General features: G+C 41.6%; 1 protein-coding gene and 1 long non-coding RNA gene across 4 annotated transcripts in view; one reads left to right on the top strand and one right to left on the bottom strand.

The window, feature by feature from the left end:
- Positions 1–22278, top strand: part of BAIAP2L1 (BAR/IMD domain containing adaptor protein 2 like 1) — a 71236-nt gene that overhangs the window by 8633 nt on the left and 40325 nt on the right. Inside the window, exons 2-3 of one of the 3 annotated variants that reach the window (XM_074345690.1) lie at positions 14126–14201; positions 18692–18778. In XM_074345690.1, coding sequence (XP_074201791.1) covers positions 14126–14201; positions 18692–18778 — 163 coding nt within the window. Of the gene's footprint in view, positions 1–14125; positions 14202–14794; positions 14829–15587; positions 15650–18691; positions 18779–22278 lie in introns of those variants that run through there. The other 2 variants (XM_045525121.2, XM_074345691.1) reach the window with 2 other exon arrangements.
- LOC141573872 (uncharacterized) lies at positions 6115–19272 on the bottom strand. The gene is made up of 4 exons (XR_012500241.1): positions 19139–19272; positions 12309–12503; positions 10549–10774; positions 6115–6332 (listed from the first exon to the last, which is right to left on the bottom strand). It is a non-coding gene; the product is annotated as an uncharacterized LOC141573872 (long non-coding RNA).

The following is a 22278-nucleotide window of genomic DNA, read 5'->3' as shown; positions in this document are numbered from 1 at the left end:
GGATTTTTTAAAATTCCTTATCATGCCAATGCACAGTAAAAACTCAAAAATACTTGTTGAATAAATGCAGATCTGTGCTTACCACACAGTTGTAACTAAATCCTCACCTGCTCCATGGCCAGTGGGACCGAGCTGGCACTAACAATAACAGCCACCATGTTTAGAGCATCACTTGTAGACGTGCTAAGCTTACCACCTACCTTCATCCTTTCTGCAACTATTTTCTTGAGCACCCCCTGCTATGTCAAGCCCTGTGTCCACCACTGGGAACCATACCGAAGAAGAAACAGGGCCTGTGCTTTCTAGAGTTTCTAATTTATGACAGGACAACAATGCCAAGGTCTTAGCATCTCCAGCCTTTCCCCTGCACCTTGGCCCACCCTGTCTCATCAGTTGTGTTCCCTTGCTCCTACCCCACCCCAGGACCAGAGGGTCCTGCCTTTACCAGTGCAGTTCTTCAGACTTAGTTGTGTTTGTCCCAGTGTTGGAAGAAGGGAGGGAAAGAGTAGTGTGTGTGCAGGTTAAGTGTAAGAGGAGCTTTTTAGGCAGTTTGTAAGAAGTCTTTGGAAAGTCTGCTGTATCAGAGAAGTAGATAAGAAACAAAACAAAAATTTAGAAGCTTTGATTCCGCTTACTGGTATCAGAATTGTATTTGACAAACTCGGACTGTTTTTTACATTATTTGGGGTTTTTTGAACAATATTTCTCAGATTGCAAGGGCTGCAATTTTAATGCAAAGCAGAATGACCCATCTCAGAGGGTCTGACTGAGGGAAGTTCACTAGATTTATTCCAGATACTGTGTAAAAAGTGGCCTCTGGAAAGAACTAGTGAACTGAAAAGAATGTGGCTTGTTATATGAAAACAGCAATTTACAGCTGACCCTTGAACAGGGGTTTGAGTTGCACAGGTCCGCTTACACTTGGATGTTTTTTCCTACCGTAAATGCCATAGTTCCGCACCAAGCACACTGACTGAGTGTGTGGGTACAGAGGTGCTGAGTATACGGCCGGCCGGCTATACTCAGATTTTCAGCTGTGCAGAGGGTGGGCACCCTAACCCCTGGGTTGTTCAAGAGTCAACTGGACTTTGAGCTGATTAAGTTCCTGTTACGTGTTAAGGACCTGGGGACTTTATACACAAATGTAACCCAGCACATTATTTCCTGTAAATCTGCTGTTTGCTTTTTATTCCGTGACACACCTTTTAAAATTAGTAACTAGGCAGACAAGAACACTTAATCAAATGGTCTAGTGTGCTCTGTAGCCTTCAAAGTGTATCTCTGTTGACAGCTATTTTAAGCCCAGTAACTAATCAATTAGTTTCCTTATTACAAGCCATCCATCTGTAATAAAGTTATATATTTCTAAATGATATTCAAGTTATATTAAAGATGTTTGATTTCTTATTTTTACCACATCAGTCTAGATTGCCTTGGTGTCTTTTCGTATCTGTCTCTCTGTTAGGCCATGCATTTTCAAGGGCCGGAACTCTTTCCTCACTCATCTTTGGGTTCTGTACATCCAGCGTAGGGCTGGGCTCGTCGTATGTATATGATAAAGACTGAACAAATGTGTAGTTGTTTCAAAGGCCCAAACGTGAGGGCTTTACAGTCAGTGGAGTAGCACCCAAGTACACATGAGCGTACTCGCCATGGTCTGTCTCTAGCCTCCTCTCCGCACCCCCACAGGAAAATACCAGAAAAGAGGCATATTTCTGGATTCTGATGGAAAGTTGTGTAATAGCTGTCCTGGTATTGTGGCCACAGAAAAGATTATTTCCATTCTTTCCAATAAGAACATGGACCTCTAGGAACCATACTAATATTGTTATAGCTAGAATTTCAAGAATTGGTTTTTACTTCAGTCCCACAGGTACTGCTTCCTATGAAGTTCAGTGTGTGCCCAAGGTCCATAAGTTGCCTGAATTCTGGGGCAGAGTCCCCAGATCCTCTGTCTGCTGAGGCCAGCACGGGCCAGATGTTGTTACAGTGCCTCAGTGCCTTGGCACAAGCTCTCTTGGCCCTGCCAGGGAGCATGTGTAACCTTATGGAGCTACACCACTGCCGGGCCTTGCGCCGAGTGTGATCATCTGCACTGAAAACTGCAAGGAAAAGCGGTTTCAAATGATTCCACCGGCAGAGATTTATCATTTATCATTTACCTTTGTGAAACTTTTGTCTAGTATTTAAAATGAAACGTTCTAGTGTTGAATGGGGTTCAGACCATTATTATTTTTCCTTAAGTTACTTTATCAAATGGTCATGAAGTCAGAGTACCTATAACATGGTTCTCCCACCACAATTTCTTTTTAAAAGTTACGATTGAAAACCTAGATTCTTACACTAATCACTGGGTGGGGGAGCTCCGGGACTTCATTTTCTTGACAGGCTTGATAATTTTGTCCGAAAGACTCGAACAGTTATAGAACATGTTTCTTTCTCACACCAGTGTGTTGCGCCCTTTGTGTTTTGTTTAACTGTGCTTGTGCTTCAGAGCATTTCTTGCTGCCTGAGTGGGCAGGGAGTGGGGACAGTGGCGTCTGTTACAGAAATCTGTTTCTTTAAACAGTGAAATAAAAGGTCACAGAGATGTGATTGCTTCTAGTAACATATCTTCAGAGGCAGCAATACCTACCTTCTGGTTCTGGCCACAGTGGTTCTCCTCGCTGGGTTGGTTCTTAAGAAGCTCGAGATCTGCCTGGTATTCTCAGAGCTCTGAGAATATTCTTCTAGGAGAGGCTAAGCCCAGAGAGATGGCCATACGCCTTACTGACCACTGGCCCAGTGGCTTCTTGTGCAGAGGTCATGTGAGGGGCGGAGCCATGTAACCCTGTGCCCCTCATGGCTTCTTTTCTAGCATGCCCTTTGCCCTCTGAACAACCACTTTTGCAGAAAAAAACTGCCTGTAAACCAAAGCCTCCATTATGAATGAAGAGAGGAAAGGAAGAATGAAGGCAAAACAATGTTTAAGTCTTAAGAGTGTCACGGAGTGGGTGCTTTCTGGGGCTGAAGATTTCCTATGAAACCATCCTTATAGAGAGGCATAGTAAGGATTTTCCGCCTGGAGAAATATTTACCAAAGTCCTTACCCAATCATAGCAGGAAAGACAACCGCTAATCCAGCAGATTTGTCTCAAAATAGCTGGGTTATCTTTTTCTACTAATGGGTCTAATTGATTTTCACCCTAAGAGGGGAAGTGGCTGTAACAGCTTCACGGGCAGAAATGCTCTGCAGACCAGAGCATTGTTCCGCCGGCTGCTGGACCAGGGTTCGCAAGGATGGCGGATGGTGGGCATCTCAACATCTGGCCCTTCCGTGGGCAGGCTCATTAGAAACCACCGAGGAGTGAGCAGAGGCAGCCAGCTTTGTGGCGTTCTGTGGCCCTAAGGGTTTAGAGCCTGAATCCTCAGCGGCCTGGAACATCAAGAAGAGTCAAGGCGTTTTGTTGTTGCCGGGTTTGGTTTTGTTTTGTTTTTTCCCTTTTTAAAAAAATAGCTATATTGAGGTGTAACTTATAAACTATGAAATTCACTCATTTTTAGTGTACAATTCAGTGATTTTTTTAAGTAAATTTACTGAATTGTGCAACTATTGCCACAATTCAATTTTATAACATTTTCATCATCCCAAAAAGGTCCTTTGTGCCTACTTGCTGTCATTTCTCATTCTCACTCCCAGCCTCAGGCAGTCACTAATGTATTTTCAGTCTCTCTAGATTTTTTAGACTTCACAGAAATGGAATTTCTGGATATTTCATAGAAATCATACAATATGTGGTCTTTTGTGATTGGCTTCTTTCACTTTTGTATAATGGAATGTGTCCACGTTGTAAGGTTTATTGGTACTTTATTCCTTTTTATGGCTGATTAATATTCCATTTATGGATGTTCCACATTTCTTCATCTACTCACCAGTTAATGGATGTTTGGGTTGTTTCCAACAAGACATATTTTATATATTTTTTTTATTGAAGTATAGTCAGTTTACAGTGTGACAGTTTCTGGTGTACAGCACAATACTTCAGCCATAAGAACATACATGCATTTGTTTTCATATTCTTTTTAACCGTAAGTTACTACAAGATATTGAATATGGTTCCCTGGGCTGTACAGTATAAGCTTGTTGTTTACCTATTTTGTATATAGTAGTTAGTAGTATCTGCAAATCTTGAACTCCCGCTTTATCTCTTCCCACCCCCTTCCCCCTCCACACCCCTGTAACTGTGAGTTTGTTTTCTATGTCTGTGAGTCTGTTTCTGTTTTGTAAATGAGTTCATTTGTCTTTTTTTTTTTTTCCAGATTCCACATATAAGTGATATCATATGGTATTTTTCTTTCTTTTTCTGGCTTACTTCACTTAGAGTGACACTCTTTATTTTTTTAAAGGCCACATGACTGCCTGATACTTAAGAAGTAATTTAAATGTCAACCCTATAGAAAAGCATAGGGTTGGGGAGCAAAATTCACAAGGAAAGCCCTGCACTTCAAGATTTTGGAAGCCTGTTACGACTTAGTAGGTAGAGGGCAGAGTCTTGCAGCCTTTATGAGCCTCTCTTGAAGTGTTACTTTGAGCTAATGAAGCTGCAAGCAGTGCATCACTCACTTGTGAAGTCCTGGCTGTGGCTATTTAGCCCTCGGGGTCCTTGTGTCTGTGGCAGTGTGTCCTGAGCTGAGGGCAGTCATGCAGCTGATTCGTCCTCGAGCACATGCACCTGTTATATATACTTCTTAAAAAATTCAAAAACTGCTGCTGCTGAGTACCTTTTGGGCATTAGACAGTCCAGGGACTGTTCTCGGTGCTGGAGGTACGGTGGTCCTTGGCCCAGTTTACGTGTAGTGTCTACTAAGACGGTAAACAGGTAATTTCCTGTAAGGGAGTGACAAGCCTTTTAAAGAAAGAGAAGCAAGAAAGAGGAGCCAGCGCAGCTCTGGGAGGGTTGAGGAAGTTGTCTGGGAGAGGTTTGGTGCTGAGACCCGGTGGGCCAGGAGAAAGGCCTCCAGGCAGACAGAGCAAGTAGAGGCCCCGGGAGCGGAGCTCAGAGAACAGCCCAGAGACCACCGAGTCTGGAGCGCGGAGATGGGGGACGGAGCGGGGCCACAGCCCAGACCGGCTGGATTGCAGGAATCATCTGAGCTTTTGGTGCCTCCTCCTACCCTGTGGTCAAAAGTTCAAAAGTCACTGATGACTTTCTGATAGACAACAGAGCTGAGGATCAACCCTTAGAATTTACCAGTAAACCACCTTTCATTGTTTCTCTTCCCCTGCGTAGATACTTCCAGTGGGTACTTTTTTAATGCTGACAAGGGAAACAGTTTATGACACTTAAAAAATACTATTTTGCACCCATCAGATTGGCAGAAAGTATGATAACACCAAGTTGGGGAGTGTGGTAAGAGAACCCTCCGACAGTGTTTGTGGGGGCGCACACACGCAGCCACGGTCTCCGCAGTGTTGGGTGGCATCTAACAGGACTGAAAGGTCTGTCATGCACACTGGGGCCCAGCGATTCTATTTGGAGATAAATTCTTCCCCGCGGGCACACAGAGACTTGTATAGTTCCTTGCCACACCGCTGGTGTTAGCAAAAACTTGTCCGCCGTCTAAACGGCACTTAGTAGAGGCCATCGAGAAAGTGGCATCTGTGGTTGTGGGGGAATGGGAAGTCCGACATGGTCGGGCAGGCCAGCAGGCTGGACGTCTGTGTGCAGAACGTCTTCTTCCTCGGGGGAACCGCAGTTTTACTCTTCGTCTTTCAACTGACTGACCAAAGCCCACCCAGATTATTGAGGAAAGTCTTAAGTCTACTGGTAGTTACCACATCTACAAAGTTCCTTCACAGCAACAACTAAGTTAGTATTTAGTTGACTAACTAGGTACTGTAACCTAACCACAGAACAAAAATTAGCTGTCACGATGGGACACCATATAGAAGTTAAAGAAGAATTAAGTCAGTTAATATATATCAAGGTGGACAGGTCTCAGAAGCATAACGCTGAATAAAAAAAGTGAACGTCAAATGTTTTATGATACCATTTATTTTATTAAATGCACAAAGCAAAGTTATTTATCAATCCTGACTAAATACACGTGTGTGTAAAATAGGAGTTAGAAAGTTAACAGCAGTCTTAATTAGCCATTCCCTCTGGGGAGAAAAAAAGGGATATGAGACCTGGATGGGGTGGTTAAAACACTTTGTGGTTTTGTAACGTAGTTCTGTAATGCTTTAATTCCTTTCCAGCAAAGGAGTCAGTCTGGCAGCCCTCACAACCGTTGCTGTTCTTAGAGGGCTGCGGGTAGTTGTGGCGTCTTCTTTTCCGTCCCCAGCGACTCCCCTTTTTTAAGGGAAAGAAAGGGAGAAGGTCAGAAATATTTGCCCAGGTAGGATGGGTCCATATTGTGGTGCTATTAGAAGATTAATTATATTCATCAGAAATCAGGAGTAAGATTACAAGAATGCATCCAAAAAGATGAAATATTGTAGAGACTCCCATAATTTCTCACCCTAAAATAGTGCTGTCTGTGATCAAAGCATTTTCTTCTCACTTTATTGCACAATTCACTTCACAGAACTTGTATTGAGGCCTGACTGGCGAGTACAAAGGTTAGTGCCCCGGCCTGACTCTTCCTCTTGCTGCCTGACCTTCAGCAGGGTTTTTAAATTTAACATCTCCAAGCTTCGTGTCTCATCCATAAAATGGGGGTAATAATAATTGTATCATTAGGATCTAACGAGAGAACCCATGTAAAATGCCTGGCGTGGAGCCTGAAACACGGACTCCATGGTGTCAAACGCATCTCAGACGGAAAAAAAGGAATATAGAGTTTTCAACAGAGTGAAGCAGGTAATAACTGGACCTCCGACTTCCTTTGCACCGCCCACTCCTGGAGGTTTTTGTATTCACGTGTCTCTCTCATCCTCTGAGGCAGGAAAGCCAGTATCCTATTTTCATGTTACAGAGAGGGAGTGGTGGTACCCGGAGGCTTCTGTGTAGGGAGGAATGCTCCTCCTTTTGAATAGCTAGTATTTCCGAGCTTTTGTCTTTCCGTTTTAATTACTGCAGTTGATTCAGGGCACACCAAGGGTCAGTCGTCTTGAAGAACGCTTGATGAGTGCCCCATAAATACTAGTTATTGTTTCATTGACTCCTCATACCCCTCATGAGATGGAAATTGTAATTTTTCCCATTTTATAGAGAAGACTGAGGCTCAGCAAGGAAGGATGTGTTTTGCCGAAGAGTTTAAGGCCAAAGCGTTTTTTGTGCCATGTTCCCCCTGCCCCAGGGTCACAGCTCCTGGAATGGCGTGTTGGGAACTAGAGACCATACGGCCCGGTGCATGATGCAAGCTGAAGTCAGACAGAGTGCAGACCGAGGGGGCCAGGGCGTTGTTCACGTTAGCCTGCAGGAAGCGGGTTTGTGTGTTTATATATTCAAATGTGAATATTTCTGCTCAAAAGACGTCTCAGTTGTCTAGATGTCTGATTTTCCTTTACTTGGCTTCTGCTCAGTATTTAAGATGGGTATAAAACACATGACTCTTCTGACCATCTGTTAGCCCGCAAGCATCTGCCTTTTTGCCACTTACCCACCAGTACTTTACCTAAAGGCAGGGGATGAAATCATGTATTGATGTTAGCCTAGGAACAGCAGCTTCCCACAACACAAGGAAGAAGGAAGCGAGGTTTTCTGTAAATGACTTCTATCTAGAAGTGTTCTCAGTTAACCCTTATTAACAGTTATTCTTGCCACATGAAATTAAAATGTGCCTTGATTAATTTAAGCATTCGTGACATTGCTAGATTAATTGGTATGGGATTATTTAGAATAAAATATCGAAAATTTCAAAGATACATCCAGTATCTGAATCAAGTTATAAAAAAACTCCCTATTAAAGATTCTTAAATCACTTTTAAAGCTTATTCCAGTGTAAATATTACCCACATTTTTCAACTGAGAAAAATAATGCACTGAAATATCAGATAATTTTTCCTTGGTCTTGTAGAGAACAGGGAAAAGAAATGGAAAGAGTAATCAATTCTTAAGAATGTAAAGTCAGTTCGGTTTAACTATCTGGCTAGTCCTAATTGTATTTATTTACGCTTCATAATGAAGTCTTTAGTTCAGTAATGGTAAAGGTAATTTTTCAAAAATGAAAGAAAAATATAAATGGTGTAGAACTTAAAACCATCACAAGACTGTAGAATTCATTCTAAAATGATCTGGAACTCTGCAGGAGGCAGAGGAAATGGATGAGATAAATGGACCAACTAGAAATCTGGGGGAAAGTGCCTCGGCACTCTTTGGAATAGCTGCCCCCGGATGCTCCAGTGCTGCTGCGCTTCTGTGGGGGCACCTGCCATCCACCTGTGCCTCGTTACAGGTGCGGCACAGGCAGAACTAGTCATCCTGCTTTAGCCCAGACTATCCATATTCTTCCCTGAATGAAAATGCAACTCATTCTGGTTCAGACTGGTTTGACAAATTATCCTCCTTGCCAGGCAGTAACATTGGAACACACACTAAGCTTTTGTTATTGATTGTAACAAAATAGTGCTTCTTGGCCCGCTAATGCCTTTTATAATTTATTTTGTTTTTATACTTGGATTCTTAAACCTTTTATTCTCAGTGCCAAACTTAAAATGGATTTGTTCATTACCACTGGTGATTCTCTCTAAATTTTAGGCTCTATAAACAATTCAGGTCTTAACAAGCCTTGACACAGCATGACCTTTGACCCTACTGCTGCCCTCCCCCCAAAATGTAGGACCCATCCAATTCACAAGGACGTCCACTGCTACTATAAACACTTTTACAGACTGGAATCCAAAGGCCACACTGCTTTTTTGTTCCTGAGTTTAAAAATACATGTACTTCAGCTAAAATAACTAGATTAATGGCCAAGAGCCAGTGTAGAAGTGGATTTTCCACTCTTCAAAGAGGCCAGAATTTCCAGGGGAATAATTTCTGTTGCTAAACCTAAAATAAAGTGTATATTGATTCTTTCAAGCTTAAAAACTCTTGTATTGTTTTCTCAGAAGCTGATTGTAGTCTCAAGTCTTAGCTGAACATTTTTTCTAGTAGTCACTTGGATAGTGTTTTATGCTTGGTGTTTTCTTATGCTTAGTGTTAACTTTGGAAGTTCTCATTCATTGTTTTTGATATTTTAAGATGAGAGTTAAATGTAAACATTTCAAGAATTATATCAAGAAATTAAATCAATTTCCCTTTTTACTGAACAAGCTGAACTAAGAATGATCTTAAAAAACATGAGCCTGGGCTTCGTTTTTTGACTGCTTGTCTGCTGGAGGACAGGGTTTGCTCTGCGTCAGTTTCTTTGTACATATTCTTACCAGCTAGACTCAGCCACGTAAGAGCATGATAAGAATTTGTGTGTGTGTGTGATGATAAGAATTTTAAATGATGGTTTAAAAATACTTTTATCTTCTTATTAGAACTTACATTCTTACCATCCAGACTTGGTCTCATAAGATTATTATAAGGATTTCAAATGAGATATTTGGGTTTTTTAATTTTATTTATCTTTTGGGGGGGAGGTAATTAGGTAGGTAGGTTTATTTGTTTTAACGGAGATATTGGGGGTTGAACCCAGGACCTCGTGTATGCTAGGCAGGCACTCTACCACTAAGCTATACCCACCCCCACTTAAATGAGATATTTGAATAATAGCTATATCTTTTTATTAGAAAGCAACCACTTTCTAATGAAGTTAGTAGATTTTAAAAATTATTGCAATCTCATATATTGCCAATGAGAATGTAAAATGGTATGGCCAACTCTGGAAAATAGTTTGGTAGCTTCTTATGAAGTTAAACATACACCTGCCATATGACGCAGTAATTGAACTACCAGGTGTTTATTCTAGAGATATGAACACTTAGGTTCACACAAAAACCTATACGTGATTGTCCCTATCAGGTTTATTTGTAATTGTTTACAAAAACTGGAAACAATCCAAAGGTTCAACAGTTAAATGGATAAACTGTGCTACATCCATAATATGGACTGCTACTAGCAAAAAGAACAAGCTGTTGATACGCCCAACAACTTGGATGGTTCTTAAGGGCTTTGTGCTAAGTGAAAAAAGTCAGTCTCAAAAGGTCGCACACTGTATGATTCCACTTGTAGAACATCCTCCCAATGACAAAATTATAGAGATTGAGATCAGTGGTTGCCAGGGGTTAGGGCTGGCGGGGAAGGTGTGGCTATAAAGGGGTGGCATGAAGGGAGACCTTTGTGTTACTGGAACAGCTCTGTATCATAATTGTGGTGATGGTTATACAAATCTATACATGTGATAAAATGTCATAGAAACAATAAACACCCCAGATTCGTGACATAAAAACTGATAAATCCAAATAAGGTCTGTATTTTTAGTTAATAGTGTTGTACCAATGTCAGCTTCCTGGTTTTGATAGTGTACTGTGGCTATATAAATTACCATTGGGGGAAACATATACGGGAACTCTGTGTACAGTTTTTTATAACTTCCTGTGAACTGTAAACTGTATGATCGTGTACTGAAGCTTACCGTCTTGCAGAGAGACTGGTGGGGGACTTGGCATTGGCTTTGGGGCTTCATGGCTATTGGTTGTGAATGAGGCTCGAATAGCTGACTGGCTCCCGTAATACAAGATGAGTGGGCTTCCAGTGAAGCATGGCGGATGGACCTCGTGTGTTTTTCTTCTTTCTTCTGAGAACACATTAAAATGGTGGCAAAGGAACTTAAAAACTCTATAAATCCATAGTGTAGAGACCTGAAAAAGGAAATGTCACTTGACAAAAGGCCTGAAGAAATTTGAGGTGATAGAAAATGGATGGAGGGGTGGTAGCTGCCTTAAGAGAACCAAAAGGACCTGCAGAGAGGAGCACCGATGAGAGCTGAGCCATTCACCCCAGAGAACCCCAAAGTGGGAGGAGTAGGCCCCTCAGAAAGCAGGGACGGGGAGACTAGAGTAGGAGTTACACAAGGTGGTTAAATTGCCAGGCTCTCTTTGCTGCCCCAGCCACCACTACTGCAGCTGCTCCCTCTGCCTGGCATTCTGGAGGTTCAGCCTCAGGATGAGTTGAGTCAGAGGAGCTCTCAATTGGAAACACCACTCTGGGGACTGGAATTCAGGAAAACTTAGCACAGTAAATTGGAGTTCCCTATCCCTTTTCGGACCTGGGGAAGCCGACCACCTGGTGATTGCCCCTCCCCTTGCCCAATGATAGTAAACTAGAAGCTTCTGGAAAGACCCAGTGGCCCCTGGTTACTGTCATTTGGCCAGTTTCTTTACAGCTGACTTGCTATCCCAGTCACTTTGAATGAAACCTACTGGACAATAACCACCCCATGGGCACACCCAGACACTTCTAGCCAACATTGTAGGGCTTTTCTCCTAAATACAAACTGACAATCAAGGATCACCAGACATTTGAGGAAAGCCTCTAGCACAGAAGATAGATAGGTACCAAACAATGAGAAGAAATAACCAGATAATTTGGGGAACTGGAAGAAAATACAAAAAAAAAAACCAAAAAACCCCAAAAACTAGTGTATTCGGATAAAAGATGATCCTACATCCATAAAACAAGAACAGGATGCTTTTAAAAAGGAGTAACTGGGGGGAGGGTATAGCTCAAGTGGTAGAGCGCATGCTTAACATGCATGAGGTCCTGGGTTCAATCCCCAGAACCTCCTCTGAAAATAAATAAACCCAAGTACCCCCCCCAAATAAAAAATAAAAAGGAGTAATCAACAAACTTTAAAAAGCCCAAATTTAAAATATGATACCAAAGTTCTTAAAACATAGTAGAAGTAGAATGTAAAGTTAACGGTATCTATCAGAGACATAGGAAAAAAAAGTGAAAAACTAGAGAAAAAGCATAAGATGATTAGAGAATAAATCCAGGATATATAAAATCTTCCTCAGTTCCAGAGAAAGAGGCAAGAATCAAAACAGGAATATTTTTCAGATCTAAAGGGCATAGTTTTCTGTATGGATAGGGTCTATTGAATGCCCAGTAAAATAAATGAAAAAGGTACCCACGCTGAGACAGACCATTGTGTAGTTTCAGAGCACAGGGATAAAGAGAAGTCTTCCAGAAATAAACAACAAACGTCATATACAAAGGAAGATGAAATGACAACCGACTTCTCAATGGCCAAACTGGATATTAAAGACAGTGCAGCAATATCTTTAAAATCCTGAGGGAAAATCACCTTCAGTCTATAATACTCTGCCCAGCAAAATATCAATCAAATGTCAAGGTAAAGATAATTTCAGACACGTGGCGATTCAGATTTACCTCATGCATCATTTCTTAGTCATTCTTGGAGAATGATCTCCAGGAAATAGGAATAACTGAAGAAAGAGGAAGATGTGGAATCCAGCTAATGAGACTGTAACGCAGGGGACCAGAAAGGGACGTCCAAGGGCAGCAACATGGCATGTTCAGTCAGGCCAGACTGAGCAAGAGGACGGAGAGTCCTTGGAGGAAGTTCTGGGGGAAAATGGAATGGAAGATTAGCTGACAGCTTTGTACATTTGGAAAATACTGATAGGCTTCTGTGCAATTCGATGGAGCACGTGGAGACATTTAAGGCAGATACACGGGAAAAACTAAGGGGGTGGGTCTGGGGAATGAGGTACCTGTCAGTCCCAGGAGAAGTAAAAAGGATGTATCAAGAAAGGAAGCATAATCTTTGGTACATTCCTTGCTTTATAGTGACCAGTATTTACAAAGTCATATTAAACCCTTACTGTTGATTTATCGGGAAACTGTTATTTAATTATATAGGAAAGATTGGGGAAGGGAAAGCGGGGTCATCCACTGTAGCAGAAAGCCAGCAGTGATTGTCCAAAATTGAGAAGTCAGGACTATTAATCAAAACTGTGACAGTACATACAAAAGAGCGCTTTCAGCCAAACCGTAGTATGGGAGTAAGGCCAGGGATGGGGAGGGTTGAGGCAGGAGTTCTTTTTCATGATGAGCCTTTACCACTATTTGAGAAAATAACAGTTACTATATTCTCCTTTTACTAACTCACAATGGAGAAACTTTTTATCCTGAAGAATGTGTGTGTCAAGTATCTGTCCCTTTGAATGTTGTATTTTTTTTTTTTATTGCCTGGTCCTCTACAGACAAGGTACTCACTTTGGGAGAGGGGGTGAAGAGATGTGACTGGTCTATCTGGAATGATTAATACTGTGAAACTTACTGTTTGTAGGTGGAACAAATACATTCGGTCATCGTGTATTCTGAGTCAAGAAACCAGAGCCCCACAGGAATGATTTCTTGTCTATACTGCAGATTTAGGGTAGCATTTTAAATTTAGACCAATGTTCTAGACAATTGCCTGTCTTATACTTGTCGTAACACTTGTCTCTGTGTTTATGACTTTCTAGTGATAGAGAAATGACACTTACAAAAGTTAAAACCATGACATCTGCAGAGATAGAGCATCATGAAATCCATGGTGGGATACCATGCCTTCCCATCCACTGCTGTGTGCACAGGACCTGGTGCACACTCCATGAGGACCTAATGAATGAACTGATTGCTAGGGAAAAAATGCCATGACACCTAGAAAGAAGGCTGCAGACTGGCCTGTGTCCCAGGGTCACCAGCAACACGACCCCCGTTCCCTCCGCCGGTAATTAGGCCTATCAGAGACAGAATCTCTTGGAAATTTCTGTTCTGTTGATAGCCAGGACATTGCCCATATAATTAAGTTCTGATCACGCCCTTAGTGCTAGCGTGACAGCCATTAACCTGCTTGAACCCAAAAGGGAGCATCAGCTCTGGGCCCTCAGCCCCTGCAGGGTATACTCTGTAGAGACAGGATGTCTGCTGCTTGATCCACTTGCAGGAAGTTCTAGACAGCCGCTGGGCAGGCAGGGAACCACCAGGGTCACCTGTGCCTTGGCAGTGTGCGCACCCGTTCCATCGGTCAGGAAATAAATGCTCTTCATTACTTTCAAATCAACATTTGTGGCTTTGTAGACAGACTGGACTGTGTCAGGCACGCACAGGGATCCTAGGCTCTGCAGTGACAAAATGTGAAGATTACCTGGTTTCTTGTTTGCTCATTTTATTAATTTGTTTGTTTTTGTGCTTGTCAGAATGTTATGGAACAATTCAATCCCGGGCTACGAAATTTAATCAACTTAGGAAAAAATTACGAAAAAGCTGTTAATGGTAAGTCTTTTCTGTTGTCTAAATTTATAGAATGCATTTAAGGCATTCATTAAATATTTTTCTTAATTATTTTAATAGCTTGATATTGAATTCTTAAAATATCTTTTAATTGGTAGAAATTGTTTACAGTTTATCTACAGAACTTTGCAGTGTTAGGATATTAGTGTATTTGAAATGAGTAAATTGAATAGTAGGCTATCAAAGGACCATCTCTTAAATATCAGATTTTGCTTCTTGACACTCCTTAATCTTTTATATCATTGCCATAAATACATTTTCTACTTTTTATACCAGATTCTTTGTAAACTAGTAACATATATAGAAAGTGTACTTAAAATATTTCTCAGTACCCTGAAGCATAGGGATTATTCGCCTTTTTGTTTATACAGAAGGGCTTGTCTCTGAGTGTATCACCTTTGATAGAAATGTGAGAAATACAAATTTTAGCCTGAATGGAAAAAAACACCTCAATTAAAGGTTGAACTTTAATTTCAAAATGAGTGCTTCACTTAAAATGAACTCAAGCATTGGCTTTTGTCTCTTTGTGAACCGGAGTGGTTTGCTGGTTTGGATGGATTGCCCTGGAGGAAGCTGGCATACATCTGCACATGCATCCCCTACTACAAGGTGAATGTCACCAACAAAAACCCGAGGTGCTGACAATCACCAAATTCTAATATGTGGAAACAGTTCTCTCCAGGTAGCAAGTGTCACCCCCAAAATACTCAGATCCTGGCTTCACCGTCTACCCTGGCTCACTAAGACCAACAAGTAATACAGGTAGAAAATTAGTCTCCAACCTTTGGAGATTTGAAGAAGGCTTCAGATCAAGCTTGTGTCTTTTTCCCGTCGTTTCTCTCTTTCACTGTACCCTACCTTTGGCTGTTCCCTGTTGATGTTCTGGAAATAAACCTGTGTCCTCACACTCTCAGCATGAGCATGCCCCAGAAGAGGGCATGTGCTGGCTGGACTTGGGACTTGGGGTGACGGGTGCACCGTTGTCGCAGTCACTGGAAAAGTAAACTGCGTATTTACTTTCCCCAGGATCTCTGTGCTCCTGGCCAGACGTCTGCAGTGTCAGGAAATGCTGCAGGCCCGGGAGGAAAGCCCCCCTCCCTCCGGCAGTGTCAGTGACTTCTGTGGGTGCCCCTCCCTCCTTCAAAGAGCGGGAGCCTTGTTTTGCAAGTCCTGCACAGCTGACTCTCCTCTGATGATTGCTTAGTCACAAGGTCACAAAGTCATCGCTTTATACGTCCCTGTGAAGGAAATCACTCTGACCTACAGGGTTTCTTTCTCTTTCTGGCATGAGCTGCCTCTCTGAGGCAGAGTTTTTTTTAAAAAGGTGATGTAATGAGCAGCCCACAGCTAAGCCTCCTGCTAGTAAGGCTTCTCCCCAGAGGACCCCGTCACTTTAGACACCTCCTGGGGACTATTCTGCACTTCATAAGGTATTTCCAGAATTTCTGCAGGCTGTCTGTTTTTGGCTGAAGCCATTGAGAAGCTTAGATAAAGTCTGTAAAGTCTTTGGTAAGACTCTGTAGTGTAGTTGAAGACACCAGATGTGAGGTCAGCAGTTAGACTGTAACTCAGGGCAGCAGGTACAGCTAATGAAGAGCATGGGACAAGCAGCGTTGGGGAGGGTGGAGCAGGCCCTGTAGGAGCTAACCTAGTTGACAGATGTTAGGTTTTAGAAGGCAGACGCTGCTTACTAGTGCTTCAGGCAGGAAAGAGGGCATCCAAGCCCAGACCAGGGTGCACCCTGGCATGGGTGAGGAGCTGTGGGGAACAGAAAAATATAAGGTGGAGTAGGGTCAGATCATTAATGCATCTGGATGTTGCTGCGTAACACACTGCCCCAGAGCTTAGTGGCTTAAGACAACAGTAGTTCACTGTTTCCAGCGGAGTTAAAGACAGTGCAGTTGTTCGTATGCCTGGGGCTCGCTCTGCAGCTGCTGTCAGCCGGGGCCAGGGCTGGGCTGGGGCTGAGCTCGCTTCCTCCCTCAGGCAGAGCTGGCCGGCCCAAGAATTCAAGCCCCTGTGGGAGTCATGCTTGCTGGTACCCCACTGGCCAAAGCAAGTCACGTGACCAAGTCATCCTCCAGTGTCCTGGAGGACTACACAGGCTGGGAATTCTGTGATTCATTGAATTGTGATTCATTAAAGGCCATGAGTATAAAAATTTACAATGAACTCTGTGCAGTGGGACAGGCTTACCCTATGGGGAGTGGGAGGCCACTGAAGGTGTTTGAGCAGAGTTCAAAACCTAGTGAAATCATATTTTAAGGAAAAATTTTCAGGTAAAAGTATTTAGTTTAGATTGATGAAGTAGCTGGTCAAACACTAAAATAGAACAAATAGGTGTCATTCCTTAAAACAACAGGGGTAGAAAATCTCTAAAGTATTTACAAAGAGGAGTAAAATTACGAAAATAATAGTTTAGTTTTTTTTCTGGATAAGTTATATAATTTTTAAGTTAATGCAACTTTATCATAAAAGCTGAATATTTTACTAGACTGAGATGGTTAAATAGTTTTAAACAAAGTCAAAAGTTAATGAAAAAATTTCAGTTTAACGTGGATGCAAACCAAAAATTTTAAGTGTTGCGTAATCCTGTTTTACCATTCTCCTACTAATTTGCTTTTCAGCTTATCAGTACCTTGCAGTTTTAAATCTTCCTACTAAAATATTACGTATATTAACTTGACAGTTTACTGGCTACAAACCTTGTTTTTAGGTGGAGTCATCTCTTTCTCAATGCTAGCTGAGACCAAAGAGTCCAAAAGCCCAATGATTTAGAATCAAGGAAGTGAAGTACCTTAGCCAGAGTTGCATGCACTGCCTCTGATTCACCGTTGACCTTGGGCATGTCCCAGAATATCTCCTTTCTGATCCCCTTCGTGAAACGGGGATAACATCACCTACTTATATCTTAATTTAGTTGGACAGATTAATTAACTTAAGTAATGATTTGGAAAGTCTCCATGAATGGTACTTGTTATTGCTCTTTTTTATAATTACGCTTTGCGGTTATCCTCAGTCTTCATTAAATAACAGTACAGTAGAGCACTACATTTCCTAAACCTGTATATATATAAATTTTATAATTTTTTAACTCTACAAGACATGTAAAAATAGATTAATTTGCCATGAAAATACTAATTTTTATGGCCTGCAATATCTTCGACTGGATTTGTGCATTAATTCATTCTGGGCCCTCCTCTCTCACCTTTTTTTAAACTTGAAATACTTTCTAAAATCCATCTTTAAAAAAAAAATCCATTATCAATGGGGGCAAAGCAGCTGGTGTGGCCTCAGGTTTTCTTCTCCGTGAAAGGAAAGGAATCTCAGAGATTCCTTAGGGCTTTTTATCTCCAAAATCCTGTGGTCTCCAAAGCTACCAAAGAAACTGATGTCTGTGTACGAAGCCAGCCTTTGAATGAGATAAAGTAATTTTCTCCAAAGCGACACCAAATAGACTGGGGATTATTGAAAAGCTTGCTTGTGTCTACCTTCAGTCTCCTCAAACCTCACTAGTTGTAAAGAGAGAGAAGGAATCAGTATTAGCAGCTTCCACTCGTTTGTCCAATACTCACCCTAGTAGGTCATTTTATAGATTAAAAGCCTTGTTTCAGAAAGGATAACTAACTTGCCCAAGAAGGTCATGTTGTTGGAAGTATCAGTAGAGTTCAGTCCTAGGTTTGTCTTGCTCCTGACTCCCCTCCCCGCCCCCAAAAAAAGAAAGAAAAAGAAAAGGAAAAAAGATAAATTAAAAGCAGATTTCTATGCCTTATCATGTAGTTTTCAGAATCAGTTTGAAAGGAGAAATGTGATTTTTAAGATAATTAGAGTCCAGCTTGTACAGCAATAGAAATCTTCTTATCTCTCCCAAAAAGGAGGAGAAAGAAAAGCAGAACATTCAGTTATTTTCCAGGTAATTCCATTGTGTTTTGAGATGGTAATGTATTTCAGATTTCAGAGATTTTTCTCCTGGCAACAAATATGTTGCTTGTGTCTCAGAATATCTTAGAAAAAGTAAAATTACCATTGAAGGCCCAGGTTCCTAGGCCACCACACACACACCCCTCTGTGAACGTCGCAGACCTTTATTACTGTAGAATATTCAGCTTGGAAAAGATTTTTCGCTGGAGTGCATGTGTTCCAGCCCTAATCCCATGTCGGGAACACATCCACCCTGGAACTGGCATCAGGAGTGGGCTGGGCTTTCCCCGGACTTGCAGCCTCTGCTCCGCAGGTTCCCCAGGGCTGGTCTGAGGCGAGGATCCCATGGGGGCCTCCAGGGGCTGGGGGTGGCTCCAGAAGAGCAGTGGAGGGACCTGCCTCTGGCACAGCTGCCGAGCCCCAGCCCTGCCATCTGAGAGCCACACTGGCCTCAGCCGGAGGGACCAAGGGACGTTTGGGAGAAAAGCTCTGTGTCCCTTCCTCCTTTCCTTGTCGAAGTAATGATTTTGTGTGTCACCTTCCCCGTCTAGCTATGATCCTGGCGGGGAAAGCCTACTACGACGGAGTGGCCAAGATCGGTGAGATTGCTGCTGGGTCCCCCGTGTCGACCGAGCTGGGTGAGCTGACCATCCTTTATACATAAACCTAACTTGAACCTTGGTTCTGGGGCCTTCATCCTGTGAGCCCTGCTGAGAACACATGAAGTGGGCCAAATCCAGAATAGGAAAAAGAGCGCCAGTTCCACACCCCAGTGCGTTTGCTTTGGGGACGGCTGGCTCCTCTGCGGTCTGTTGAAAGTGGGGGCTTAGGGCAGGCTGCGGCCGGGGCTAGAAGCTGGGCTTCTGCCCCTGAGGTCAGGCCCTGGCTCCCCTCTGATCTGTGACGCGTGAAGCCCAGGGAGCTGAGACCCACATTTTTAACTGAAGAAGATGTGCCCGGGCCTCCCGACTCTGGCAGGAGTGTTTCCTGTGACTCACCGAGCAGAGTAGGAGTCAGGCTCCTTTACGTTCTCTCTTGGCTCTCGCTGCTTCCCCAGTTGCTCTCCGTTGTGATTTTTCCGGTTTTGCTGGTATGAATTGATCTCCTGTGCACACACGGAGGGCAATGGCGGCCACACCTCTGCAGCCCGAGGTTTCTATTTACAGAGCCAGTCACTGCGCCTTCTCCAAGGCAGGGGAAGTGGGCTTTTTTTTTTAAATAGCCCCCCCACATAACTATCATTTAAAAAACTTGTTGAATGTGTGTTTTTCTTTCACACTTCATAATATTTGTCATAATTTGAAAGGTTTAGAAAACCAGAGGAAAAGATGGGTCCAATGTGTGTTTAAAGAAAAGTGTCCATCTCCAGTTAAAAAGTGGAAAGAGACGCAGAGGAGGGGCACAGGAGCGTATGTTTAAAGTTCACACAGCTCACACCATTTCTGTATGAAGTGTCCTGAGGGTTTTCAGAATTGCTTGGAAAACTCTTTAACTGACCCATAAAAGCCAAAGAACGAATTCAAGGTGTGATGACAGCTCTGGGGTTGGGGGCTGGGCTTCTGAGCATTCAGGGGGTCTGGGTGCTCATTACCATTCTCTGACAACTGTTGTCCTTGAAAAGTTCATGTAGAATCTTGAAACCTGTAGACAAAACCTCAGCCTAAAGTGAGCGGGATGATGAATAAGTCAGCACGGCTATGTTTAATACAATCAGGTCCATGTAGAGAATTTTCAAAACCCTCACTTGTGTTTGTTGGCACCATAACTTCTGCTCATTCTGGCAAGATCTAAACCACAGTAACTCTGTCCCAAGTAGGATCCATTTAGTAAAATACACACTGTGTCATGTAGACAGAAGCAGATAGTAAAATTTAGGACATTTGAGAGATGATTGAGATGATTATAGGGTTCCAAAAATAGGATTAAATTAAAAAGAAACATCCTATTTGAGTCAGGCATTGGGGGAAAAAAATGAATGACCTTTACATTAAAACATATGGTGCTTTGACTCACTGTCATTCAGTTTGCCTTTTTAATGTTTTATGGTTCTTGCCACTGTTTAAATAAGACTTCTGTTCCACACCTTACTTTATTCAGCTGTGAGTTCATAATGTTGAATCAACTATTTCCACAGCAACCATGTTGTTATAAACACGGGCTTAAAACTTCAGTTTCAATAAGGAAAATATGCTGCAGTGGTGAAGTTTCTTTCATGTGCCTGTATTTCGTTCAGAGGGAATGGAAATCACTTGCTGTATTTTATTTTTGTTCCAAGTTGTCCTTTTGCTTATATCCACTCTGTCATAGAGTTAATTTTCTACTCACTGCCCTTCCGTGATGAAGTGTGGTCTTTGTTGGAGTTGGTTCTGTAGGCCTAACATTTACTTATTTTGATTTGCTTAGTTTTTTATTTTATTGTTAAAGTTTAGACTCAGATACCACCCTGCATCTGTTTAAATTCCTGTATAGGAGAGCATTGGGCAGTTCATAAAAAAAAGAGAAAGACCTAAGGTAGATAATATTTTTCTCATTTTTCAAGACGGTCTTATTGTCTGGTTACTGACTTTTTGGTATTGGTATTCATAATTTTATTATGAAACTTGTGTTATAAAATCCTATCTCTTAAAACTGAAGGGGTGTGACAAATATGAAGATAATGAATCGTTTCAAAATTTGCCTTCATTAAGAGTATTATCTCTGGGAGAAAATATTTGCGAATGATATGATCGACAAGAAACTAATTTCCAAACTATACAAACAGCTCATACAGATTAATATCAAACAAACAACCTAATCAAAAAATGGGCAGAAAATCTAAATAGATATTTCTCCAAAGAAGACATCCAGCTGGCCAACAGACATGTGAGAAGATGCTCAGTATTGTTAGTTATTAGAGAAATGCAAATCAGAACTACAGTGAGGTATCGCCTCACACCAGTCAGAATGGCCATCATTAAAAAATCTACAAATGATAAATGCTAGAGAGGGTGTGAAGAAAAAGGAACCCTCCTACACTGTTGGTCGAATATGAATTGGTATGGCCATTATGGAGGGCAGTTTGGAGGTTCCTTTAAAAACTAAAAATAGGGGGAGGGTATAGTTCAAGTGCTTATGTGCTTAGCATGCACGAGGTCCTGGGTTCAATCCCCAGTACCTCCTCTAAAAAAATAAAGAAACCTAATTACTTCCTCCCCACCAAAACAAAAGAATGGCTTTAAAAAAAAAAACCTAAAAATAGACTTGCCATCTGATCCAACAATCCCACTCGTGGACATATATGCAGAGAAAATTATAATTCAAAAAGACAATGTTCATGGCAGCACTATTTACAATAGCCAAGACATGGAAACAACCTAAATGTCCATTGATGGAGAGATAGATAAAGAAGATGTGGTGTGTACACACACACACACACACACACACACACACACACACACACACACACACACTGGAATACTACTCAGCCATAAAAAAGAATGAAATAATGCCATTTGCAGCATCATGGATGGATCTAGAGATTATCATATTAAGTGACGTAAGTCAGAGAAAGACAAATATTACGTATCACTTATATGTGAAATCTTAAAAAGACACAAATTTTATTTACAAACCAAATATAGACTCATGGACATAGAAGACAAACTATGGTTACCAAAGGGGAAAGAGCAGGGGAGGGATAAATTAGGAGTTTGGGATTCATATATACACATTACTATATATAAAATAGATAAACACAAGGACCTACTGTATGTCACAGGGAACTGTATTCAATTTCTTGTGGTAACATATAATGGAAAAGAATCTGGAAATATATATATGTGTGTATGTATATGTATAACTGAATCACATTGCTGTACATCTGAAACTAACATTATGAATCGACTTATGCTTCAATAAAAAACAAAGTTTAAAAAACAAAACAACAAAAAAGTATTATCTCTGAAAGACCTTTGTTTCCCACCCAAAAAAATAATCCTGTAGTTTAAAAATTTTTACTTTAAAAATTTTGCTCTGGATGGAAGAGAAAGGAATGCTAAAGAATTCTTGCTGCTTCTAAAGCTTTGATTATAAAAGTAGTTTTCATTTTAATGTTGAATTAAATATTTTTTAATGTTGCTATAGGGCACATAACCTTTTT

The sequence above is a fragment of the Camelus bactrianus genome, chromosome 18 (assembly GCF_048773025.1).
Source record: "Camelus bactrianus isolate YW-2024 breed Bactrian camel chromosome 18, ASM4877302v1, whole genome shotgun sequence".
Taxonomy (NCBI): domain Eukaryota; kingdom Metazoa; phylum Chordata; class Mammalia; order Artiodactyla; family Camelidae; genus Camelus; species Camelus bactrianus.
The sequence above is the reverse complement of the archived record's forward strand: the minus strand, read 5'-3'. Positions and strand labels throughout refer to the sequence as shown.